Source organism: Vanessa cardui, chromosome 21, assembly GCF_905220365.1.
Source record: "Vanessa cardui chromosome 21, ilVanCard2.1, whole genome shotgun sequence".
NCBI lineage: Eukaryota > Metazoa > Arthropoda > Insecta > Lepidoptera > Nymphalidae > Vanessa > Vanessa cardui.
The window spans coordinates 7,840,816-7,863,604 of NC_061143.1; the positions used below are offsets into that span (position 1 = coordinate 7,840,816).

Here is a 22,789-nt window from a genome sequence, read left to right on the forward strand (position 1 = left end):
TGAATCGTTCAGGGAGCTGTGGGGTTGTCGCAATTCTGTAGTGCGTCGGGAATGGTCACGGAACAACACTAGTGCAGAGTCAGTGGCAGTAAATGTGCTACATCCTTTACATAATCGCCAGTAGACGACTGTATGTATCTTTGTTGTGCAATATTTAATATATTTTCGCACCAGTAATTTCGAATAGAGTATTTTTAAATTTTTATTTACTTTACTAATACCAAGATTTTTTTAACTAACATATTGACAGATTTTGAAATAAATAATTTATTATAATTTAAGATCTGTCCATATTGATATGTAATAAATCTACCAAATATAGATGATCATCGATTGGTATAAATTAATTATTACTTACGAAATGTATCTACGTATTGTAACATTAATCATAAATAGCCTACATTATTTTCCACGACAATAATTGAAATTAATCGTTCCTATATTCATACACCAAACACACACAAATACATCCGTGTTTAATGTCACAACACGTTCAATAAAAATCTCAGTACCTAATTTTGAAATGAGAATTAAAAAAAAAAACTTTGTGTACAGATTTCACTCGCAAGTGATTTTTTTAATAATAACATGCGTTGAACAAAAGTGTAAGCAAAATTTTATAATTAAAACATTATTTGAAAATTATTTGAAGCTAACATCAAGTCGGAACAAGACAGTTTATTAACAAGATCTCAATGATTGATCGATGTGATGACCCGGCTAGATATTTGTTTTGCCGTGTCAAGTTCACTTTAATTACATTTATCATTATTTTTAATCAACTCTTCGGACTCATATGCTGGAATAATGAACTTGAAATTTGTATTATCGTAAAGATTGTCTTTATTATAGATAACTGTAGTTTGTCTTCTTATGCTCCGCTTAGCTTCGTTATTCATTTGTAAAACAAAATGTAATCGAATTAATAATCTGATTGTTTTATTCTTAAAGAACAGTGTTCTATATTTTGAAGTTATTAAGAATGATATGACATACTTATATATATACTCTGTTGTTTATTTATTGACTACCTCACTGGGCTGACTTTTCAACTGAGAACGAGAGATTTGTTTCCAGGTCAGGCCACAAATTTGGTTTAAGATTTGGAACTCTCTATTCAAGTCTTATTACCACGTCATCGGGTTACTAGTGAGAGAATGACTATACCTGTATTTGTGCAAAAACTTGTTTTCTATATATTAGATTGATTGATTTGCTGCAGTGTCTTAGATAGGTCAGGAAGACGTTATATCATTAAGAAAAGCAATATTTAATAGGGCTACTACATATATAAATTAACCACTGCTGGGCTAAGACCTTCTCTTCCATTAAGGAGTGGGTTTGGAACATATTTCACCACGCTGTCCCAATGCGGGTTGATGGAATGCACATATCGCAGAATTTCGATGAAATTAGACACATGCAGGTTTCCTCATGATGTTTTCTTTAATCGCCGAGTACGAGATGAATTATAAACACAAATTAAGCACATATATATAGTGGTGCTTGAATGGGTTTGAACCCGAAATCATCGAAGATGCACGCGTTCTAACCACTGGGCCAGTGATAGACTAGATATAGAGTTAAATCTTACAAAATCTTTATTCAGTTGATGAGACACATCGTTTAACCAAGTATAATAAAGTTCAACAATATTTTTATACATAATTGAGTTTTAATAATTTTTAAATAATAAAAAATAAAATTATTTTACCTTCAATGACTTAATACAATACTTATTATAAATAAAAGACGCAATATCGAGATGAAAGTAAACAAGACACTTGTGATGGGTAATATAAACTTGGCCATAAACCTTATCTAGAGGGAATAGAGTTCATTTTTGAGAAGATATCAAACACTTATATTAGCAACATACAGTAGGAAGTATTGGGTAATTATTACTGAATCCTCTTGAAACAATTGGCATTTAAGTTGAATAAACAAATGATTTTTAAATATCTATTTGCTACTATCAATAACTTATATTCGAAGCTTAAGAACGTATTTCTCGAAATACACAATTCTTAAAATAAACAAACGTTATTTTTTTAGAATGATAGGTATTTATTTTCTGTTCAAATTATACATTATGTAAGAAATATTGACTGTAAAACATTTGAAATAGGAATAAAAGTCTGCCGCGTCGAGTAATTCTCCTCCAAAGGAGATAGATAGTTTTAGTTCAGCAATTATAAAATCATAGATTGCTTTATTTTTTGTGTTTATAAAAGTAACGTATACTAGTAATGGCCCGCGGGTTCAATCGCGTTTCAGGGTGCTGGTTGTCATATGTGAGGCAAAAAAAGTAAGCTATGTCCTTCTTGGAGTTGAAATTTGCTTCGTATCACATTTTTGGTCAAAGGTTTGGTCGTGAAAAGGCTACAGACAACAGTTGCTTTCACATTTATAATTTTAATATAGATTACTTGCATATCGAAAACATATTCAATTATTCAATGAATTTCAGATGATTCGAACAAATTTATTCTCGTCAACTAGCGAGTAGTCTGATAAAGGGCAGGAGCGGTTACATTTGAATTCATTTCACAATTCATAAGGGCATGCGATGCTACTAATATCATATGCATATATTACTGTATCATTTGTATCAAAGGGTTGCCAGATTATCTTAAATATTTCATATAATTTAGACTTTGAACTTAAAAGATGTCAAAAGAGGTTAATATATTTTTAAAAAACATAAATATTCTAAGGAGGTTATATATTTTTCAAATTGAGGCTACTATGTCTACTGTGCAGTGTAAAGTGCAGAGCTAGGTAGTAATAATTTAGGTTATGTAAAAAATAGAATAAAAATATTATTATATTGTTCATTCATTTGGATATCACTTTAAAGTCAAATTATAACATATCTTGTTATAAGGCAATTTAAGGATTTTCTTGCTAGATTTATAAGGTCTGAGTTTCTAAGGTATTCCCATAGATAATACAGTCGTGAGCGTGTACAGCCAAATACAATGATAATGACACGAGTGAAAAAGTTAATATTCTATGTTATCTATCAAAAATATTTAAAAAATTCTTTAAGTATATTTATACATTTAAGCACTACCGAAGGTCCCTCCCTCGTTCTTATTAGTTGAGTCGTGTTTAAAAGATGTTTAACTGTACCTACTTAGCCTTAGCTAAGAATAGTTTATATTTTTAGAACACCCCGATAATTTAACGCGGAAGGGCGTGTCTTCGTGAGAAATAGATCTATAGCAATATTGCAACGACACAACAAACATATAAGTAATAATATTCCTATTACATTTCTGATTACCATTCATGAGCTGTAAAATGAAGCTGGTTAGAAAATGTTACATCGGCGCCCATTCTCATTGAGAATCGTATAATGTGTACAAGACAGGACAATGATGTTTATGATGAGGGAGTACATAGAACGTACATTATATTAGAAATGACAAAATTATATTTACAATTTTAAAATTCGAATATATTATTTTTAATCTGCTTAGTCTTATTTAAATATTTAAAGCACATAAAAATATAATTAGCCTGCCAACATTTTAAATGTTTTAATAAATGTACCCCTTTTTGCAGATATACTTTCAAAGCTAATTTAGACAATATGTACTATATATATCTTAAATGAAGATTAATCAGACTAAATAACTCTTTGTATATAACTGTCCCAAATTATTTTTTTTGCAAACCGATATGACACCACACTATACCTCTTTTGCATGTCAACATTTTATGGATTACCCTACCTACAGATTGTATACAGTTAATTTATATATGATTATTGTTTGCATTTTGGTATACCTTACTAAAAAGTATCTGTTCCGAAACACAAAATTTACTGGAAATATCTACTTTTGCTTAGGTTTACGTATTATTTTTAACACTGGCACTGCTATAACTATTAACCATTACTTAAAAGTTACGGAAAAGTTTTGAAAGATGTCAGTGCTTGTTCTTATACTGGCTCACCCACAAAGCACTTAACAACAATTCTAAGTAACTAAGCTGTTGACAGTAAGCGATACAATATGTAGGTATCTTCTAAGATTGGTTTTTGCGTTTAGGATCTGAACTTTGTTTGAAACCACAGATATATAAGTCCCTTTGGTCTTTGAGAAAGTTGAAGTATCAATTACATTCTTCGAGGTTACTGATCGTTTAAAAATAACTCGTAATATTAAAATTAAACCAACACGATAGTGACAAAGTAATTTAGATGCCAGATGACATTCTTTACATTGAAATATTATTTTCTCTTTTTGAAGTTAAACATTTTGAAATATCATTTATGCATATTTGCTTAACAAATGACTCGCGGCCATACCACTTCCATTCATTCTGAGCTACAGGACAGGACAATGATGTTTATGACAGATGCAATAGAATATCATGGACGTTATGACATATGCGTGTGCGCAGTGCGTGCGAATTCAACGTGATTTGCTTAAGACATAAATTATAGAAGCAAAATTAGAGATAAAGTGCACAACAGTTTTAAAAATTATAGAAATAAAATTGTAATCACTTTAAAAGATTTTTCTGATTGAATGCAAAAAAGTGATATAATATGTAATCTATACTATTATGTAATCACTACTACTACTATGTAATCATATATGTATATATACTTTTTCTAATAAGTATTTTTATTAACTTTGTTATCTAAAACAATATAATAAATATTATTTATTATTTATAAAAAAAAAGTACATGTAATTTGAATCAACAATATTCTGCGCCTTATAATATTATATATTTAGCCATTGTAAATACACACGTCAAGAGCGACCGTACTTGAAATACATCCACAGACAAAAAAAAACAGTACGAGTAAATATATCGATAATGTATTTTAAGTGTGCATTCAGCCTACAATAAGTACCCACAGGAGCGTGTAAGCCTGTCATTGTATGCAAAGTCTCTTCCGAGCAGGTGACGGACTGGTATCTCAAAACAAACTTTATAATACTCAAAGACCTACGCCGTATGAAATTTCTAATCTCCACACGTTAGTTGTATCTAGGAATTTAATCCTTACTGTTTTCTCTGAACGAGACAAATAAAATAATGTTGAATGGATTACGATATGAACATAAATCTGCGTCTGCAGTTCTAGTGATTTCAGCCAATGTGCTAATGTTTTATTTATTAGATAAAAACATTCTATACATGCATATAATGTAAAATAAATAGACTATAAATGCGATCTGTTGCTAGTTTATCGACGTAATTTTACATATTTATAATGATAGAGATTAAAGAACATGATATATTATATACTATTTTATTTATTAGCCGTTTAGTTATTTTAAAAGTATTTCTGTTACAGGTACTTCTTTCTCCGTTTTAGTTTACTATCGGTTCCAGCTATCAATTACCATAAAACAGACATACATATACAATTCCTTACATATTTAAAGTACTGAATTCTTAACACCATCTTGCATTGCGATCCTCGATAATATTCAGTATATTGACATACATGTTGGACCGACGGCCGCGCCCGACGCGCGACTCATCTGACCACTGTTTACAATTGCATATTTCAACTCGTCTTATTATTTCGTGCCATTGTAGGCGCTGACGCAGGACATGAATATGAAACGGTTTCAATAGAGACGTTGTCATACATCTGCTTGTCTTTGACGGACGGTAGCTCGATGTGACAGTTACGCATCGATAATAAGACCTGTTTATTGTTAGCTTCAAACCTTGAACTAGTGCTCACGAGGAAGTGAGGGAAAAGCCGTTTGTTCAAAAGGAATATTATCATACTTGTCTCGCTTTGTTCTTCATTGCCCTTGGGCTTTTGTTTGTTGGAATTAATCTGCACTGTGATTCCTAACGAGGTCATTCAAACTAAACACCTCGATTGATATTGTTATAGTATTTGAATTAATAAAGAATTATCGGAAGGGTTTTATATTTTTAAATGTTAGCTATGTTATCTGTGAACTATTTTTTAATATAAAAACTTGAAACATGAGAGTGTGGATGTCCTCCACATTGATTATACACGGTAGCCATTCTCAAAAGAAATTAGATAGCTGCACAAGAGATTATGAAATTACATACTGCAAAAGTGCGTAAAAATAGCACTATTCCAATCACTCCCGTTGTCCGAATGGGAAGCAAGCCGACATACTTGGCAAGAATTTTAGCAAAATACCAACATCTTCATGTGTTTACCGAGTTATGATATAAATATTGCCAACTTTAAAATGGTGGGATGCATGCAACGGAGAATTACTCGAAAAGAGTTGCTCTTATCAAGTAATTCAATAACTTTTTACACATCTGTTAATAAGAGATAATTGAACTTACTTGGAATCAATATGGAGTATCTTCATGTCCATCGCGTGGACGGTCGTGAACACATTGGTGGCGCCGTGCACAACGCACTCTCGCGTTTCCGGCATGGCGAGAGGGGTGCAGGCTGCGAGGAACACCGGCTCGTTGCGACTGCAGAGCGGCAAATAAGACACGTAGTGACCTCGTACTAGCACCACCTGCGAGACAAAATCAAAATCAAAATAAACTTTATTCTAGTGGGCTTTTACAAGCACTTTTGATTCGTCATTTAACGATTAAGTGAAGCTACCACCGGTTCGGAAAGTAGTTTCTACTGAGAAGAACCGGCAAGAAACTCAGTAGTTACTCTTTTTCAACATTTAAACAATTAAATACAAAAATTAACTTATTCTTTATATCTTAACTAAAAGAGGTTGAAGCGTCAATATCAGCCGACTTTATTATTATATTTGTATTAAATCGTACATAAAAGAAATAATTCAAGTTAGAAACACAATCTATATGAATATTATAAATGTGAAAGTAACTTTGTCTGTCTATCTGTTTGTCGTTCTTTCACTTCCAAACCGCTAAACATAACTTTATGAAATTCGGTATGAAGCAAATTTGATCTCCAAGGAAGGACATAGCCTACTTTTTTGTCTAACACGTGACAACCAAACCCATAAAACGTGTGCGAAGTCACGGGCGATAAGTAGTATAATATATTTCTAACAATACGTATATATGAAATCTATGTTACACTTTATGTTTAATTAGGAAAATAAACAAAAAAGCTTTACCGAACGGGATGTAATTCATCACCAGAAATAAATATGACGTTGATATGTTTACCATTAATTTGTTTTAAGGTGTTTTTTTGTAACAAACAAATTAACATTTGTTGCAGGATTTTAATGTTAACAACAAAAAATATAAGTAAATTAATTTTGTTAATATTCATAGATTTCAAGTGGCACTCAGAAAAAACTTTACCGATATTGTAACTTCTAAAAATATACACACTCATCATGTTAACAATAAGACAACATCAAATGTTAAAGTTGATAATGACGAAATGTAATAGTATTTTTAAATTTGGAACTAGAAATCTTGGCGACATGTAGATAATATATGCATTTTACGAATGAAGGTCATATTTGATGAAAAGCTATTCGTATTAGCGTCTGTCGCATTCAACTCTGACCGCTTAGCTTCAAAGGCTGTGGGCGTGGCGCTATGACATTCTTCAGAGTTTTAACAACAATGGCTAGATAAGAGTTGTTCGACACAATAGTTCACAGTTCAACCACTCACTGGTAATCTTCGATCCGGGACTGTGGCCTTGGTACACATTTTATTGTATTGAACGCGTAAGTTGCTCAATCTCCCAACCGACGATCAGTTTTAACTTAAGCTATTATTGAATTGCATTTTAAGTGAAGTCGATATGCCAATTTGAAGCGTTTGTTAGAAATAATTATCATTAATTATTTTTTTATTTATTAGTGATGAAATCCTTAAGCTTTAATCGTATAATGCTTTATTGTCTATTGTTGAAATAATGGTAAGTGTCTATATAATAATAATTTCGAAGCGGTTTTTTTCTAAGACTTTATTTAAAGGTCTTTTGTTCTCAAGCGTTATTCGTTAAAAATAATTATATGTACTTCATATTATTTAGCAATATGAAAAAACTTAAAACATATTTATTCATTCTTTTGAATATCAATGTTACAGTATTGAATAAGGTGTAAATATTATGTCGATGCGATATATTATATTGATGATCAAATGAAATCAAAATAAACTTTTTTCAAGTAGGCGTTTACAAGCACTTTTGAATCATGATTTTACAATTAAGTGAAGCTACCACCGGTTCGGAAAGTAGATTCTACCGAGAAGAACCCACAAGAAACTCAGTAGTTACTCTTTTTTAACATTTAAAATATACAAAGTCATTTTAGTAAAATACAATTACTTAAATTAATATATCCTGCTCGGAAGTCAACAGAATGAAACAACATAAAAACATTATTTTTCATCTATGACAGTAACTATATATTTTGTGTTTTTAGATTTCAATTTTATAATATTTCACCATTAATTTACTTATTATTATTAACAAAATGAAATGTAATTAATAAAAAGTACAAGTATCTCTTTAATGTTCGAATCTTTCTACAATATAAAACGATATGAGAAAAGCAGCAATTCAAAACGCAGCGGAGTCCGTAATTATAATAATTAACACTCAATAATTCTAATCTCATTCGAGATTTATTTTCAGATTCCCTCGAAGATTAATAACTAGAAATGAACAGTTGCGTCAACGTGTATCCGCCTACGAAAACAAAATGTAATGAGGCTATAATCTGATATGAAACATTGGAATATCAGATCAAATGAAACGCCCAGGCTGAATAAGACATTGGTAAGGCTTTGATTTAAGAGGTTATTACTTATTGAATATTGCCAATAAAATAATAAATGTGAAATTAAAAAATAATGGTTATTAAATATACAGTTAGTTCTAAATTAAAATTAGTTCGATGAAGCTAATTTTATCAGTAATGGGATCGTAAGTAATAATAATTATTATTATGATCGGTGAAGTTAAGCAAAACGGGCTATTTAACACCTTCAAAAGTAATATTAATAGGTACATATATGCTTTGATACTCAATACATAACATGATAAATTAAATTTTCCCACACTGCAAAGTCGATAAAGCCTCTGCCTTTCCTTCTATAATTTCCTTCATATTTTTAATATTGCTAATTTTGTATAAATGTAAACGGTATTAAAAAAAAATTGAGTATATTTCCCCATACCAGATTATATTTTTGAAGGTGATGATTGAAAGTCGTGAATTTAATTTTTGATTATTATTATGCTTGATTTAATAAAAGATGCAATTGTATAAAGTTGATATTTCAATAAGTGACTTTTAACAGTTTTTCTTTGGTAGCTTTACATTTAACTGAATACTATAAAATTAAAATTCAAAAGTGTCTTCAAAGTTTCTCAAATCTATAAAGATTTCAATAAAATTAATTTAGTTTTTCGTTGTAATCAAACATTTAGTGTAGCTTCATTAGTTATCAATATCTCGAGCTTTTAATACTATCAGACGAGAAAATATTGTATTTAAACACTTCGAATTTTTTAATCGCTTATCACACAGTATCTTAATCAGTCAATCTTATTTAGAACTGAGTGGGTATGACAACGTAGGGCGATCAATCGTGACTTATTATCTTTGGAGCTCTGAATCTATCAGTAAGAAGTCCAGTAAGAGGTGAACAATAAACCACTTTCTACTTCAATACGATTGTCGTGACTCCCTCTGACCTGATCATATACTGACCATTTCAATGTGTGACCATCATATCTATACGACAATAAACTGGTTTTATAATTGGCACAATTTCATTAATATCTGTAAAGCAACTGCAAATTCTTCTTTTAAATTGTGATTGCCAAATAAATAATTTCTTTAGTACATGAATACAAAATCTTTTTAAATGCGCGAAAGGATCCTTTATGAATTAACAAAGCATTTTTAAATTATGGAACAACTCTGATTAAGGCTCATTTTTCGTTTGATTTTAAATTTCGCCTTCTAAGTTTTTACAGGATTAATGGTTATTTCAGGGGAATAGTACAGCTGGTTGACGCTGACATGTCCAATTTAGCTCATAGTTAAACTTCATTCGATATGAATATAGTTTTAGAACAAGGTTTAATTTATATCGGCCATAGTACAAAGCTAGTGAGATGTCATGCTCACAATAGTATCTGACGATTTTGACAATTCGTAAGGTAAGATAAGGTAAGAGGAATGATCTTGTTCTAAGTCGTTGTTATTTGAACATTACGTCTTGTTATGACCGCGTGTCTCGGCTTTGGAGACGTTAAATAAAGTCCAAATAATTCCAACTGCGTTATGTTGAAATATATTATATTAGACTAAGGCCTTACCCTGTTATGTTTCTGGGATTTATCGCAGAAATATGTTGAATTGTACTACAGTTTAATTAATAAAAATAATTGAAAAAGTTTTTTTTTGTCTTACTTAAATGTTATATAAATGTAAGTTACTTTTATATTTATTTTATTTATGCGTCTTATAACAAGAAAGCACTCGTATATCTGAGCATTTAATGACTATTTGTAAATATTTAAATGCAGTCTATTTGTCATTGCTTTACAGCTAATAATATTTTGAGTTTGACTTTAATCAACATAAACACAGGACTTGATTACTTTAGGCGATCATTAAAATACTTGAAATATGAAGATTTACTTCGACGAAATACGGAATTGTAGTGCTTTGCCGTTTATAGTGTCGTTAATGTGTTGCCTATCTAGTGAAAGGCGTTGGTTTTAAGATAAGTGAGATAATTTTGATTTTATGGAGCAGTTGTTAGTATTTTGTTACCACTGTTATTCTATTTAAATGTTGTTTTAATTTTGTTTATCGGCGTCATTGCAAATGCAAATTCTTCTTTTAAATTGTAATTGCCCTGCATGTAAATTATTTCTACAATCGTTTAAATTGTCTTAGATAAATTTAAGTTCTTGTATTTTGGCATGCTTGTAACAACATCACAACGTAACCTATTAAGGATTTAAAACAGTCTGCTTAATGTTAAATGGTCTTAAACACCCGAAAAATGGCACTGTCTGGCATAAGGATAAGCATAAGTGCGTTACGTTCTTTATGTCTCTTATTTTACTAGCCGACTTACCATTAAAGTAAGAAATACAATAATATTAAGTATTACTGTATGGTGGTAGAATATGTGATAACGGCCACCCCTACCCACACGACTGCCGAGCTTGGAACTAACTAACCCTTCAATTAAGTACCATCAGTCAAATATGTGCTTTCTTGTAATCATTCTTGTAAATTAATATTATAAATGTGAAAGTAACTCGAAAGTAAAAGAGTCGAGATGGCCCAGTGGTTAGAACGCGTGCATCTTAACCGATGATTGCGGGTTCGAAACCAGGCAAGCACCGCTGATTTATGTGCTTAATTTGTCTTTATAATTCATCTCGTGCTCAGCGGTGAAGGAAAACATCGCGAGGAAACCTGCATGTGACAAATTTCATAGAAATTCTGCCACATGTGTATTTCAACAACACGCATTGGGACAGCGTGGTGGAATATGTTCCAAACCTTCTCCTCAAAGGGAGAGGAGGCCTTTAGCCCAGCAGTGGGAATTAACAGGCTGTTGTTGTTGTTTGGTGTAAAGAAAACTTGAACTTCAAGGAAGGACGTAGGCTACGTTTGTTGTCTAACACATGAGAGCCAACCCCAAAAAATGCGGGCGACATCGCGCGTGTCTAATAATTTTCTTTATTCCATAAATTAACTTTTTAAATATACTAAGCTTGTTTGTGTTATTGAGTAACGGTGTTTAATTTTTTTTATAAAAGTCGAATAATATAAATACCTTTTTTATACGGTTGTGTTTAAAAAGTTCGGTCAAAACAGTCACGCTAAAGCCTCGGAGTCACGAATTGTTACGTCAGGACACACCTATCATCTGAATCATTCGTCTTTTTAGACAGGCTTTATAACTGTTTCTTTATTACTATATTCGCTTATGAGAAAAGTGGATTGATTATACACGTAGATAAGTTTTGAGTAAATACGTGCTAATTCTCATGGCTTTATAATTGCTTCTAAAGTTACTTTTGTACGCCTTAATGTTTTATTAAAATATGACAAAGTAATATGTTATAGAGCCCTATGAAGTATTTTTTAATACAATTAACTCATATGAAATCACAAAATATAACAGAACTGAAAAAGGAAATTAGCGTTTTATAACAAGCAGATATAGTTATTAAATAAGTATTCGTAAATGGGTGTAAAATTCGACCATAAATATAAGTGAAAATTATTATTAGTATTTTTTTTTATTGATAAAACTAATTTCGACTAATGATTTAAGACTCAATAGGAGGTTGGAAAAAAGGAGGTTGAAAGGAAAAGAAATAGACAAGAATATCCTGAATCCATACTAAGAATAAAACTAGAAATTCTTCTGACTAATACTTAACTCAAAGATTTAAATAAAATGTTATGTCTTAACATTATAAGTTGCTAAGAGACAGCTTAGTTATTATACGAAAACTATTTATCGTCCTAAATATATTCAACGTCGCATAGTATCGACTTGATTCAATGCAATGTTGAAAGAAAGTACTATAAATTCCATTACATACGAATTAATGTTACAAGAGAGACGAAGATATCATTCACGAAAGAAATATTACTCTTTGTTTTGCCCGCATATTTCTCAAATATGTTTATTGTCTTCGACGTTCCAAAAAATTTTATATCGTACAGAAAGTTTTTAGTAAAACCCGCTATGAAATATATGACAAAAGTACCAATTTGACGTGCAGTCAAAGTTATATACGTCCAAAGAATCTAATCTATACTTAGTATTATAAATGTGAAAGCAACTCTGTCTGTCTGCAGCTCTTTCACGACTAAACCAATGAACCGAATTTGATGAAATTTAGTACGAAGCAAATTTGAACCGCAAGAAAGGACATAGAGTACTTATAGCCTGAAATATGACCAACAATTCCCTGCAATGCGAGCGAAGCCGCGAGCTACAACTAGTTAAACATATTTGATTGAATGATCAAGTACAAGAAGACTAGCAAATCATCCTGATATTGTATATATCTACTCCATTAATCTACATTCATCAAAATCGGCTCAGCCGTTTTGTAGTATTTTGTAATACACATGAGAAGAATTATATAAAGATATATTATGTTTATATATATTTTAATATCTATATTCAAATCTATGCATTGCATCAAGTTTTATACGAAGTTCTTGCATAAGGCCCTCTTTTTATAAGTTAGTGATAGAGTCGTGACGTGGTGACGTCACATGATGGCTGCGTGGCGTGCGCGTGCGCGCGTTGCCCGAATTCACACCAGCAACACGACTTGATCGTTCAAAACATTTCGTTTTTTATCCCTTCGGCCATTGCCATTGTCAGTGGTGATATATCTCTGTCTTTTATATATTTATTAAATTCTACGCCTGTCCGTCCGTTTCTACGTACACATAAAAGACTATTAAATTATAAATTATTGCACAATAACTGTTTAACACCTTTATATGGTTAAATAAATAACTTTAACGATATTAGTTGCTTTATCAACGGCGATGTAAAAGTTATACTGTATTACACTTCACACACACAGATAAACATCGTTTTCTTTAAAACAGAACTAACACATAGATACAAAACGTCACACATGCAAACCCATAAACAATTATTCACACATACATAACGAGAACATTAAACTGCGAAATATCGATTGACAAAGCGAAAAATAAGCCCATTAAATCACACACACGGTCACACGTCCCCACAATACTATACAGTATGCAAATATAACATCTTAATATAGAGTGCGGTGGCTCGCAGTTTTGTTATTACAATCAGATGAATTTACATTTCATAAATAAATGCATCTCGGACTGCCCTAACGACGCCACACTGAATGTTTTTGCCGCATAAAATGTGCGAGCGCCTTAATTTAAATAAGACATGCACAGGATGCTATGGTGTGAATTTCAGATGCTCGCTTTTAAGTACTGCGATCATAAAATGCATGGTTACTCCTAGTTTTAGTTGCATCATAATTACCTCGTTCAAAGTTATAGATTTATATTACTTGCGTAAATTGTATAACCTGCGAAATCCTTCGAATATCACTTAAAATTAATAACTATCTTTCAGATTATAACACAAATATTGTTTTCATAATCATGATCCTTGATTTTGAGAAGTCATTTTAAAAAGAATTTATGTAAGTTTTTATATTTCCACTGATTACTTACCATATGTGCCATATTACGCTACGGCACTTTCGTTTTTCATGATTCTTGTTTTTGCATAGAAAATACATGATTTTTTCATAGGTAATAAAGGCATAGGTATCTCTTAGGTAATAATATTTCAAATATAATCCATACATTAAAAATATTACAACATTCTGACGTTTAAATAAAAATCTCTATGTAAAATGACATTTACTTTCTTATACGTAATAACGTAATTTTTATACAAGAGATTAATGTATTTATATTTCTATATTTAAAATCAATATTATCCTTATTTGTACAAAGATCGAGTAAGTAATTTGTTTCTTAATTGGTGGTATTCTTCATTGAATCCATCAAGTGCTGATTATTCAGAATAACTACTGAGTTTCTTTTCGAGTGTCGTTGAGAATTTAAAAATTTCTTCTTTTACTTGTTGAATAATTTTTTATAGTTATATTGGAATAATATTGTAAATTGTAAATTTGACTAAAGTATGTATGAATCAATTTAATTTGCAATATACCTAAATTGTTTGAGAAAAAAATGTATTAAATTAAACTAAAATTGCCCAACAGAACGTAAAATATTGATCAATTAAATATTTCTACGGTATATTATTTTCAAACATCATAGCGTATACAGTAAAATAAACATTAAGACAATTGCAGTAGTATCTCCAAGGCTCTATTTAGTTACATCAACCCAATTACTGGCGGTTTACGTTTAAACTTTCTAGCTTAATTGATTATAATGGCCTTAAATATTTATGTCATAATTTAGCATCCATTAAAAAATGAAACAATTTATTGAGTTTTATATAGCATGTATTTTATGCGCTAATGATTTGTTTTTGGTACATTTATACAGATTATAAATACGAGTTGAATACATGATCACAGATACACGTCAAATGTCAAGACATATTGCGGCTAACTTCACATACGTTCTAAATGAAGAAATATATTATTTAAGAGTTCAGAGCGTTTAATATATCAATAACACGCAATTTCGTTCGCATGAATTAGGCTATTCAAGATGTACAGAGACATATTATTTATTCTTGTTCTCACGGACGCTATAAAAATCAAGTTATAATTTTACAGAACCTCCGAACCGACACGTAGGTATATTAATTCAAATAATGACCGTCCCAATGAGGCTTCTTTCGTCACAGCGTATAGAAAACATCAAATACATATAATTAGAGGTATCTATAAACTACGGTAATTGTAACCGTCTTCTTTAATTACGATATGGCATCGAAGGTGAGGTTGCGTTGTGAAACATTTATTTCATTTAGGAGGTGATGTGATCGATTGCTTTTTCGATTTTTTTTTGTGAATTTGTCTATGAATTAAAAACGTTAAAAATACGTTAAAAATATTCTAAAGTTGCACGTCTGATAACATTCGTACGAATTGACTGTAATTAGTTTACGAAATACTGGTGATTTATCACATGATTTCCCATATTACTTGTTCGGACATTGAGCAAATATTTTTTTGCTTGCATACTGACAATCTTTTAAGTTTACGAAATAAATAAACTGGTAGCTAGTTTGTTATTTCGTTTTTTTTAGCGTGGCTGAATCATCCAATCATTCGGTTTTTAATCTTGCGTTACTACGTAAGCGCATATGTAGATGTTTATTTGTAGCTGTAAACGTTTTGCTGCAGGTATTTCCAATTAATGTTAAAGAAAAATATATTTGCTTCATACCAAATTTCATCAAATTCGGTTCAGCGGTTTGGTCATGAAAGAGTGACAGGCAGACAGGTAGTCAGAGTAACTTTCACATTTAAAATATTAATAATGATTTCAAATGTGTCTTAGTTATTAATAAAGGGCTTTGTTGTTTTCTTTCAAAGTGTTGAATTAGACTATTTTCCCTGCCTAGAGAATATCACAGTAGGTATATTGAATTTAAAAATATTTAGATTTGTATATAATATTTATAAAATTTAATCGGGTTTAAAATCTTAGCATCGAACTGGCTACATTTCTAACTTTACCTACAACAACAACAACAGCAACAGCCTGTAAATTCCCACTGCTGGGCTAAAGGCCTCCTCTCCCTTAGAGGAGAAGGTTTGGAACATATTCCACCACGCTGTTCCAATGCGGGTTGGTGAAATACACACACATGTGGCAGAATTTCTATGAAATTTGTCATATGCAGGTTTCCTCACGACGTTTTCCTTCACCGCCGAGTACGAGATGAATTATAAAGACAAATTAAGCACTTGAATCAGCGGTGTTTGCCTGGGTTTGAACCCGCAATCATCGGTTAAGATGCATGTGTTCTAACCACTGACGTGTTTAGGCTTTTAACTCTGAAGGACTTATTATTCATATTTAAAATCTTAAGGTTAAAAGAAGTATATAAATCAACATAATCTCGCATACAAAGATTTCTAAATTAGAATAATATTGTCAATTCAACAAAATACTGAATAGTCTATTATACTTGTTATAAAGATCGATGACGAGCATCTGAATACGCTGTTAATATTCTTCCGACCTTTCATATTTGCTTTACGTTTTTTTTTTCTTTTTAACGCACACGGCTCTCGCTAGTTTTTTTAAGCAAAGACCTTTTCAACAACATACTTTTAATATTTAAAGTTTTAATTATATTATATTGTTTTATAAAATGGAATAAGTATTTATAAATTAATTAATTTTATGTGAATTGAATAAATATAGCTTAGCATTTTTAGGTCTATTATTGAGGTAAGTAAAAAGGTTTAATAACCGTTTCCCATTTTCAAACTAAACATTTATACATAGTTTATTCTAAGTACAGATATATGAATACCGTGTTATTGGTTGAATAGATAGGAATGTTTTCCTCTGTACGATCCGAGCCGTTATTGTAATATGGAATAAGATTAGTACACTGAAACCGATCGTTGTACCGTTCGCAACATAAACTATATCATGATAATAATTTTACAAACTTTTGTTGATTTAGGTGTTGTTAACATTAATTTTAAGTTTATATTAATGTTGGATAATAAATCATACCAATAATTATACAATATTTTGTCTCATAGTTTGATGAGACAGCAATCCAATTTGACTGTATAGTGATACAAGCAACATAATAATTTCTTACTGTTCCTAGGTCCTACATCCCTGATCAGAACCTGGATTTTACATAATATCGAATTGTGCAGCTGGTAAAATGTTCATCACACATGTAATTCTATGTGCCAGTAAATGTATGTTCTAAAAAGTAACAGCGATGGCAGGTTGTATCATAAATAAAAAAAATACAAACTTTTTCTGCTGACTCTACAAATAGATACATTTCAAGCAGTTGCACAAGTTTCTTTTGTCATTGTATAATGATGCTTAACGTTTGTGATGTTTTGTACGTTGGAATGTGCTTCGATTAGACTTATGTGCCATACAGAAATGGATTATTCTCTCACTAATAACCAACGTTGCTTCATCATTTGATGCCTTAAACACCCTTATTCTTTCACATTAAGATCTATATTTGCTTGTGAATTAACTAATAAGTGCAAATGTGGTTAGATTTCCTGTGGTCGTGTGATCGATGGCTTGTGACGGTAGTCTATGTAAGTAGGTGATGTTCGTTAAATTTTGTTGTAATTGATTAAGGAAAAAAATGTATTTTGATTAATTACATAGTTGCGTCAATTAATTTTAAATCAGATGAAAAACATGAATAAGCTTTTCATTTTAACAACCAAAAAGGTTTAAGTTGTTACAAAAAAAAAAAAAAACATTTTTATGTTACGCTCATGAAACTAAACTAGTACTATTTAATAACTTATTGTTAGTTACACGGAGAGAAAAAATAGTGAATATGTTTATTACAAAGTTTATTTTCATTTATTACAAAGAGTTTTTCTTTTTGTCGAATATAAGTATATTGCATCGTCCATAATTTTATTGAACAATAGATCCTATTCAAACAACTGTGACTATGAAATATGTACATAAAAAAGTCTTTATATGTGACGGTTGAAAAAAAAAACAAACGCTAATCAACCTTTTAATAATCTGTAATTTGTATTTGACAATCAAATACATATTGCGTAATTATGCGGAGCAAAAAATGAAAACAATAATAATTAATCAGCACTAATAAAAATATAAAAGGTATTTCATTAGTTAATTATCTAATTCATATCCTTGTTCTTTCGTGTATGATTTTTTTTATTGTATTTTGTGTGTACAAGTTTCCGTGCATAATATTTTATTTTTGTGATGGTAATGATACAAGTATTGAGTTATTTTTGCCTGTTATCAGTCACTAAGTGTATTCTTGATATGTGTGGTGAACATTTAATATATATTTCTAGACATTTATCTCATGCTGATTGCCGTAAACTCATAGCATCGCTGCGGTATGACTTCTATGAAATGCCTTCGAATTTAACAGAAGACGAGACAAAAATACCGAAAGATATACCTTGTATTAAACTTCTATCCGATTATAGCAACGGAACTGAACCATGGCAAGGCGAGAACAAGACACATGAACAAATATCACGCAGGCTACGTCAAATGGGCAAGAGCGATCTAGCCGATTGGTTGGGAAAGGCCGTTTTCCATCAGTTCGCAAAAGATATTAATGATACGCTACTCCAAAATCCATTTGCGGAATATCGTACTCAAAGTGCACTTAACACTAAATTACTCAATGATAAAGAGACGTTCGTAGAAGCCGAATGGGATAACATTGATATTATGTTATGGATGGTCTTGGCTAGTTTACTTGTAAGCTTGGCTTTCTCGTGTTGTCGTATTTTGTATCTGTCCTGTGCTAGAATTAAAAGGCGTTCAACAAATGACGAGACGATACCTCTTTTAAAATAAGCAAAAGCAATACATAGTATATCTTTATAAAGTATACCCATACTTGCTTACATACCTATATTTTTATAAATGTAATTCCACAAAATGCCATTTTAATAAACTGTGTTTCAGAAACAAACCTCACTATTAACGATGTAAGGATGTATATGATGAATGGAGTTCCATAATACAGTCTGGTATTAAATTAACGTATAAGCATAATGCAAATCGAGAAAAAAATCGATACAACAAAGTAATCGAGTGAAACGCATTATGGTACCTAAATGTTCGCCCAACCACGACCTGGCACTAACAAGGCGGTTTCGGGATTGCGCGTACGGCATCGCTCGTGTCATCTCGGCCAGTGCTTGATAAGCCTCATTAGTGGCCGTCTTAACTTCATCAAGCGATACAGGAGGTACTCCCGACTAAATGGGATTACGTTAATAGTTACGTACAACTTACAAGCCTTTAACGACATTTAACTTTTGTAACTGTTTGTTGATTGTGAATGTCAACCATTGTTTTTATTATCTGTATCCTAATTAGTACAAACATTGTATATTTTGTAATAAATTCAAATGTAACCTGAATGGCTTAGATTTAGCAACAATTTCTTGATTTTAACACGATAATCTATAATCTACAAATAGTTGTATTGTATGTATGCCTTCTGACACGTATAAAATTAAATTAAGTCCAAGCGGATTCATTATAGTTTTCGAAGGAATAATATAGACTAATAATGTTTTATCGCATTGTTAGTACGTTAAATGTAATTCTTTGCTTTATAAAATGAATATGATCCCAGTGTAGCGTCTAATGAATGCCATATCAGACAGGCCAGTAATGATAAGACACCATTAACAGCTCGGACATTTCTCTGCCTCAGTTTCATTGCTATGCTGATTAAATCGATTATGAAATGGCTCGTATAAAGTAACCATTATTCAATATCTATTTATCATAACGCATTTATCAGTTCCATTCATTTTAAAGGGATAAATTTTAATAAAAACATTCATAACCGTTTTACTTATGATATTAAATTAATTCGACGATTTATTTGAACAACCTGGTTTTGAAAGTTTGCGCCTACTGTGGTGGGAAATATTTGACAATGTAATAAATCTATAACGTATTTTAAATTTAAATGAACTGGCAATAAACAAAATCGTTGATCTTGATGGATTCGAATTTGAATTTGTGGAACAGGTTGCAGTCAAACTAGCGGCAATTAGCGAATAGTTTCCATCATAATGTTTCGATCGGCTTTTAATAATCGTGTTTATTGTTTTATTTATAACAAAACAGTTTATTTGTACAGAAAACTCTAATCTTGAATACTAATTCCTGAATATTACTATCAGTGTTTTATTGTTGTTATGTCGTTCTATACCACTCTATTAACTCTTTAATCCTTGCATCAAGTTCTATTTGTGAATGCCTAAGTGTGTTGATGGTCGGAGTCAGAGTATCGTGTAATTAAAGTTTGAATCTCTGAAGCAATTTGCTGTACACGTAGTGTGTACCTAAGATGATAAATGCAAACGATTAGCCAGCAAACGTGGGACATTTTACGCTCAGCAAAAACTATATGATATTCGATGCGCAGACGCAGAAACAAAAACACGCGATAATAAATCGAATGTTGCCGCAAAAAATATTTGTTTATTACACTAGTTGATTTTTAAATTTTATCCTCATAAATAGTATTATTAATATATTCACAATAATATTTGTTGAATTTTTGCCCAAAATTAAAGACGCTTTAATCGTGGACTTTAAAAAAAAATTCATGGTTTTTATTTAGTACAGAAAAATCATGAAACATATACGATTAAACTAGCGTGCATGTATAGATCAAAGTGGAATTTGACACTATCCCAAAAAAAGAAACAGTTCGGTTCATTTTATTTTTTATTATTTCTTCAGCCTTTTGCCGTCCACTGCTGGACGAAAGCCTCATACTGTCATACTGTCATCTTATACATATATACATACTGTCATCTTATATAACTTAATTAATTTTTTTATTATATAATTTACGCGTCAATCATATTAAATAGTTTTAGCTTATTTGTTTTGTATTAGGATTCACTTCGAACTTATCCATTTTTTTTTTTAATTCGTATTTAAGATATATATTAGACAGATATATGTCGCAGTTTGACAGTAATTTTCAGTTTCAGTACAAAATATTTTTAACATAGTACAAAATTAATTTAAAAAAAAATAACAAGTTACATTCTTAATATTATCCATGTGTAGCGAGCTAGTTGCTAGTATTTATTAAAAGGATCGAGTCTAGTGTCTACACTGCTGTTAGCGGAGTAGCACGTGCGGTTTGAATATTAATTGGAGACAATAAACTTGAAACTGAGAGCGTTTGTTATTTTGCACTCTCGTCTTATATCTAGAGCCCACTTATTGAGTGTGGGTGTACTATAAAACACGCTAGAGCATGCTAGGTTTTGTTTTTTTGTAGTGCGTCATCCGGTTAAGTTTTATATAAATGTATTTGATATTAACCATCTATCTATAGAACAAAATTCGACTGTTCGTTTGTAATGTTAAACTAGCCCTTCTTTACTCACTGCATATGTATGTATACGCAGTATATATACCAAAATAATTTATTTTACGATTTTTGATTGTCTATATAAGATTTTAAATGAATATGGTTATTTTTATTATTAAAGTTATTAATATCGGGATATTTACCATGTTCACGAAACTTCAGACTAGTGAACAAGACATTCGTAGACAATGTTGAAATATCGAGCTCTACCGAACAAAAATAAAAAACATGGTTAAAATCCTGAAATTAATAACTTTATTCTGTAATTTATTGTGTAATTAATAATGTTTATTCGTTCCGGCCAATCTCTGAAAGAGCTGGATCGATTTTGACGGGACTTTCACTGGCAGATAACTAATATAATAAGGAGTAACTAAGCCTACAATATTTTTTTGTTAAATTCGAGCGCGTATAAGGTCGCGGGCACAGCTAGTTATAAATAAGTTTGATTAATATATAGAAACATGTAGGTTCGTTTTTAATTATAATATATGGTTATCATTGTGGTGGTGTAATTTTTAAATTTTTTAATGTCTGATTTGTCTCGTTCCAACACGGTTGTTTTGTCATTTGAACGAAAAAGACAAAGCATTGTCTAACTGTTAAGCTTCGGCATAATATTTACGGCACGCCATTATTAATCAGATGCGAATAATTATGGTCGAAGAGATTAATTAATTCTTCTTCGAACTCTCACTATAGCAGAGACGTAACCGAAATATTTTTAATACAATTTAATAACATAGTATTTTAGTATAATATTCGCTACGAAACACATTAAGCTGATTACGAATCATCAAAGGTTTACGACCCTCGGAGTATAATTACAGAAAACTGGTCAAACTTCACACCATCACTTTCTAACATAAGTATTCAATTACGTGTAATAACTTCAATATATTGATGCCCATCAATTTGTTCGTCAAACTGACCTTTTTATTATAGTTTGTATTAGGGTTCAATAAATTTATTTATGATTTAAAAATAAAATGAACATTAAATTCACGCTTGTTACGTTAACATTCTAAATTTAAAAAGGATAAAATTGCGAAGCAGAGCTACTTATATAACTTCTGTTATAAGTTGCATGTATATTGATCAAGCAGTTTTGAAAAGAAAAGGCGTCTCCAGATTTATTAGTATGACATGGACTGCAACGTGGGTGTGGTGGGTACATCCAAGGCCGTAGTACCCGAGGGCCTGAGTGAGGAAA

The 22,789-nt window shown here is 31.1% G+C and overlaps 1 protein-coding gene across 1 annotated transcript in view; it reads right to left on the bottom strand.

Annotated features, from left to right (window-relative positions):
- The window catches only part of LOC124538734, a 138,274-nt gene that overhangs the window by 19,580 nt on the left and 95,905 nt on the right, over window positions 1-22,789 (bottom strand). Inside the window, exon 7 of the mRNA XM_047115905.1 lies at window positions 6,319-6,503. Within this exon, the coding sequence (XP_046971861.1) occupies window positions 6,319-6,503 (185 nt within the window). The remainder of the gene's footprint in view (window positions 1-6,318; window positions 6,504-22,789) is intronic.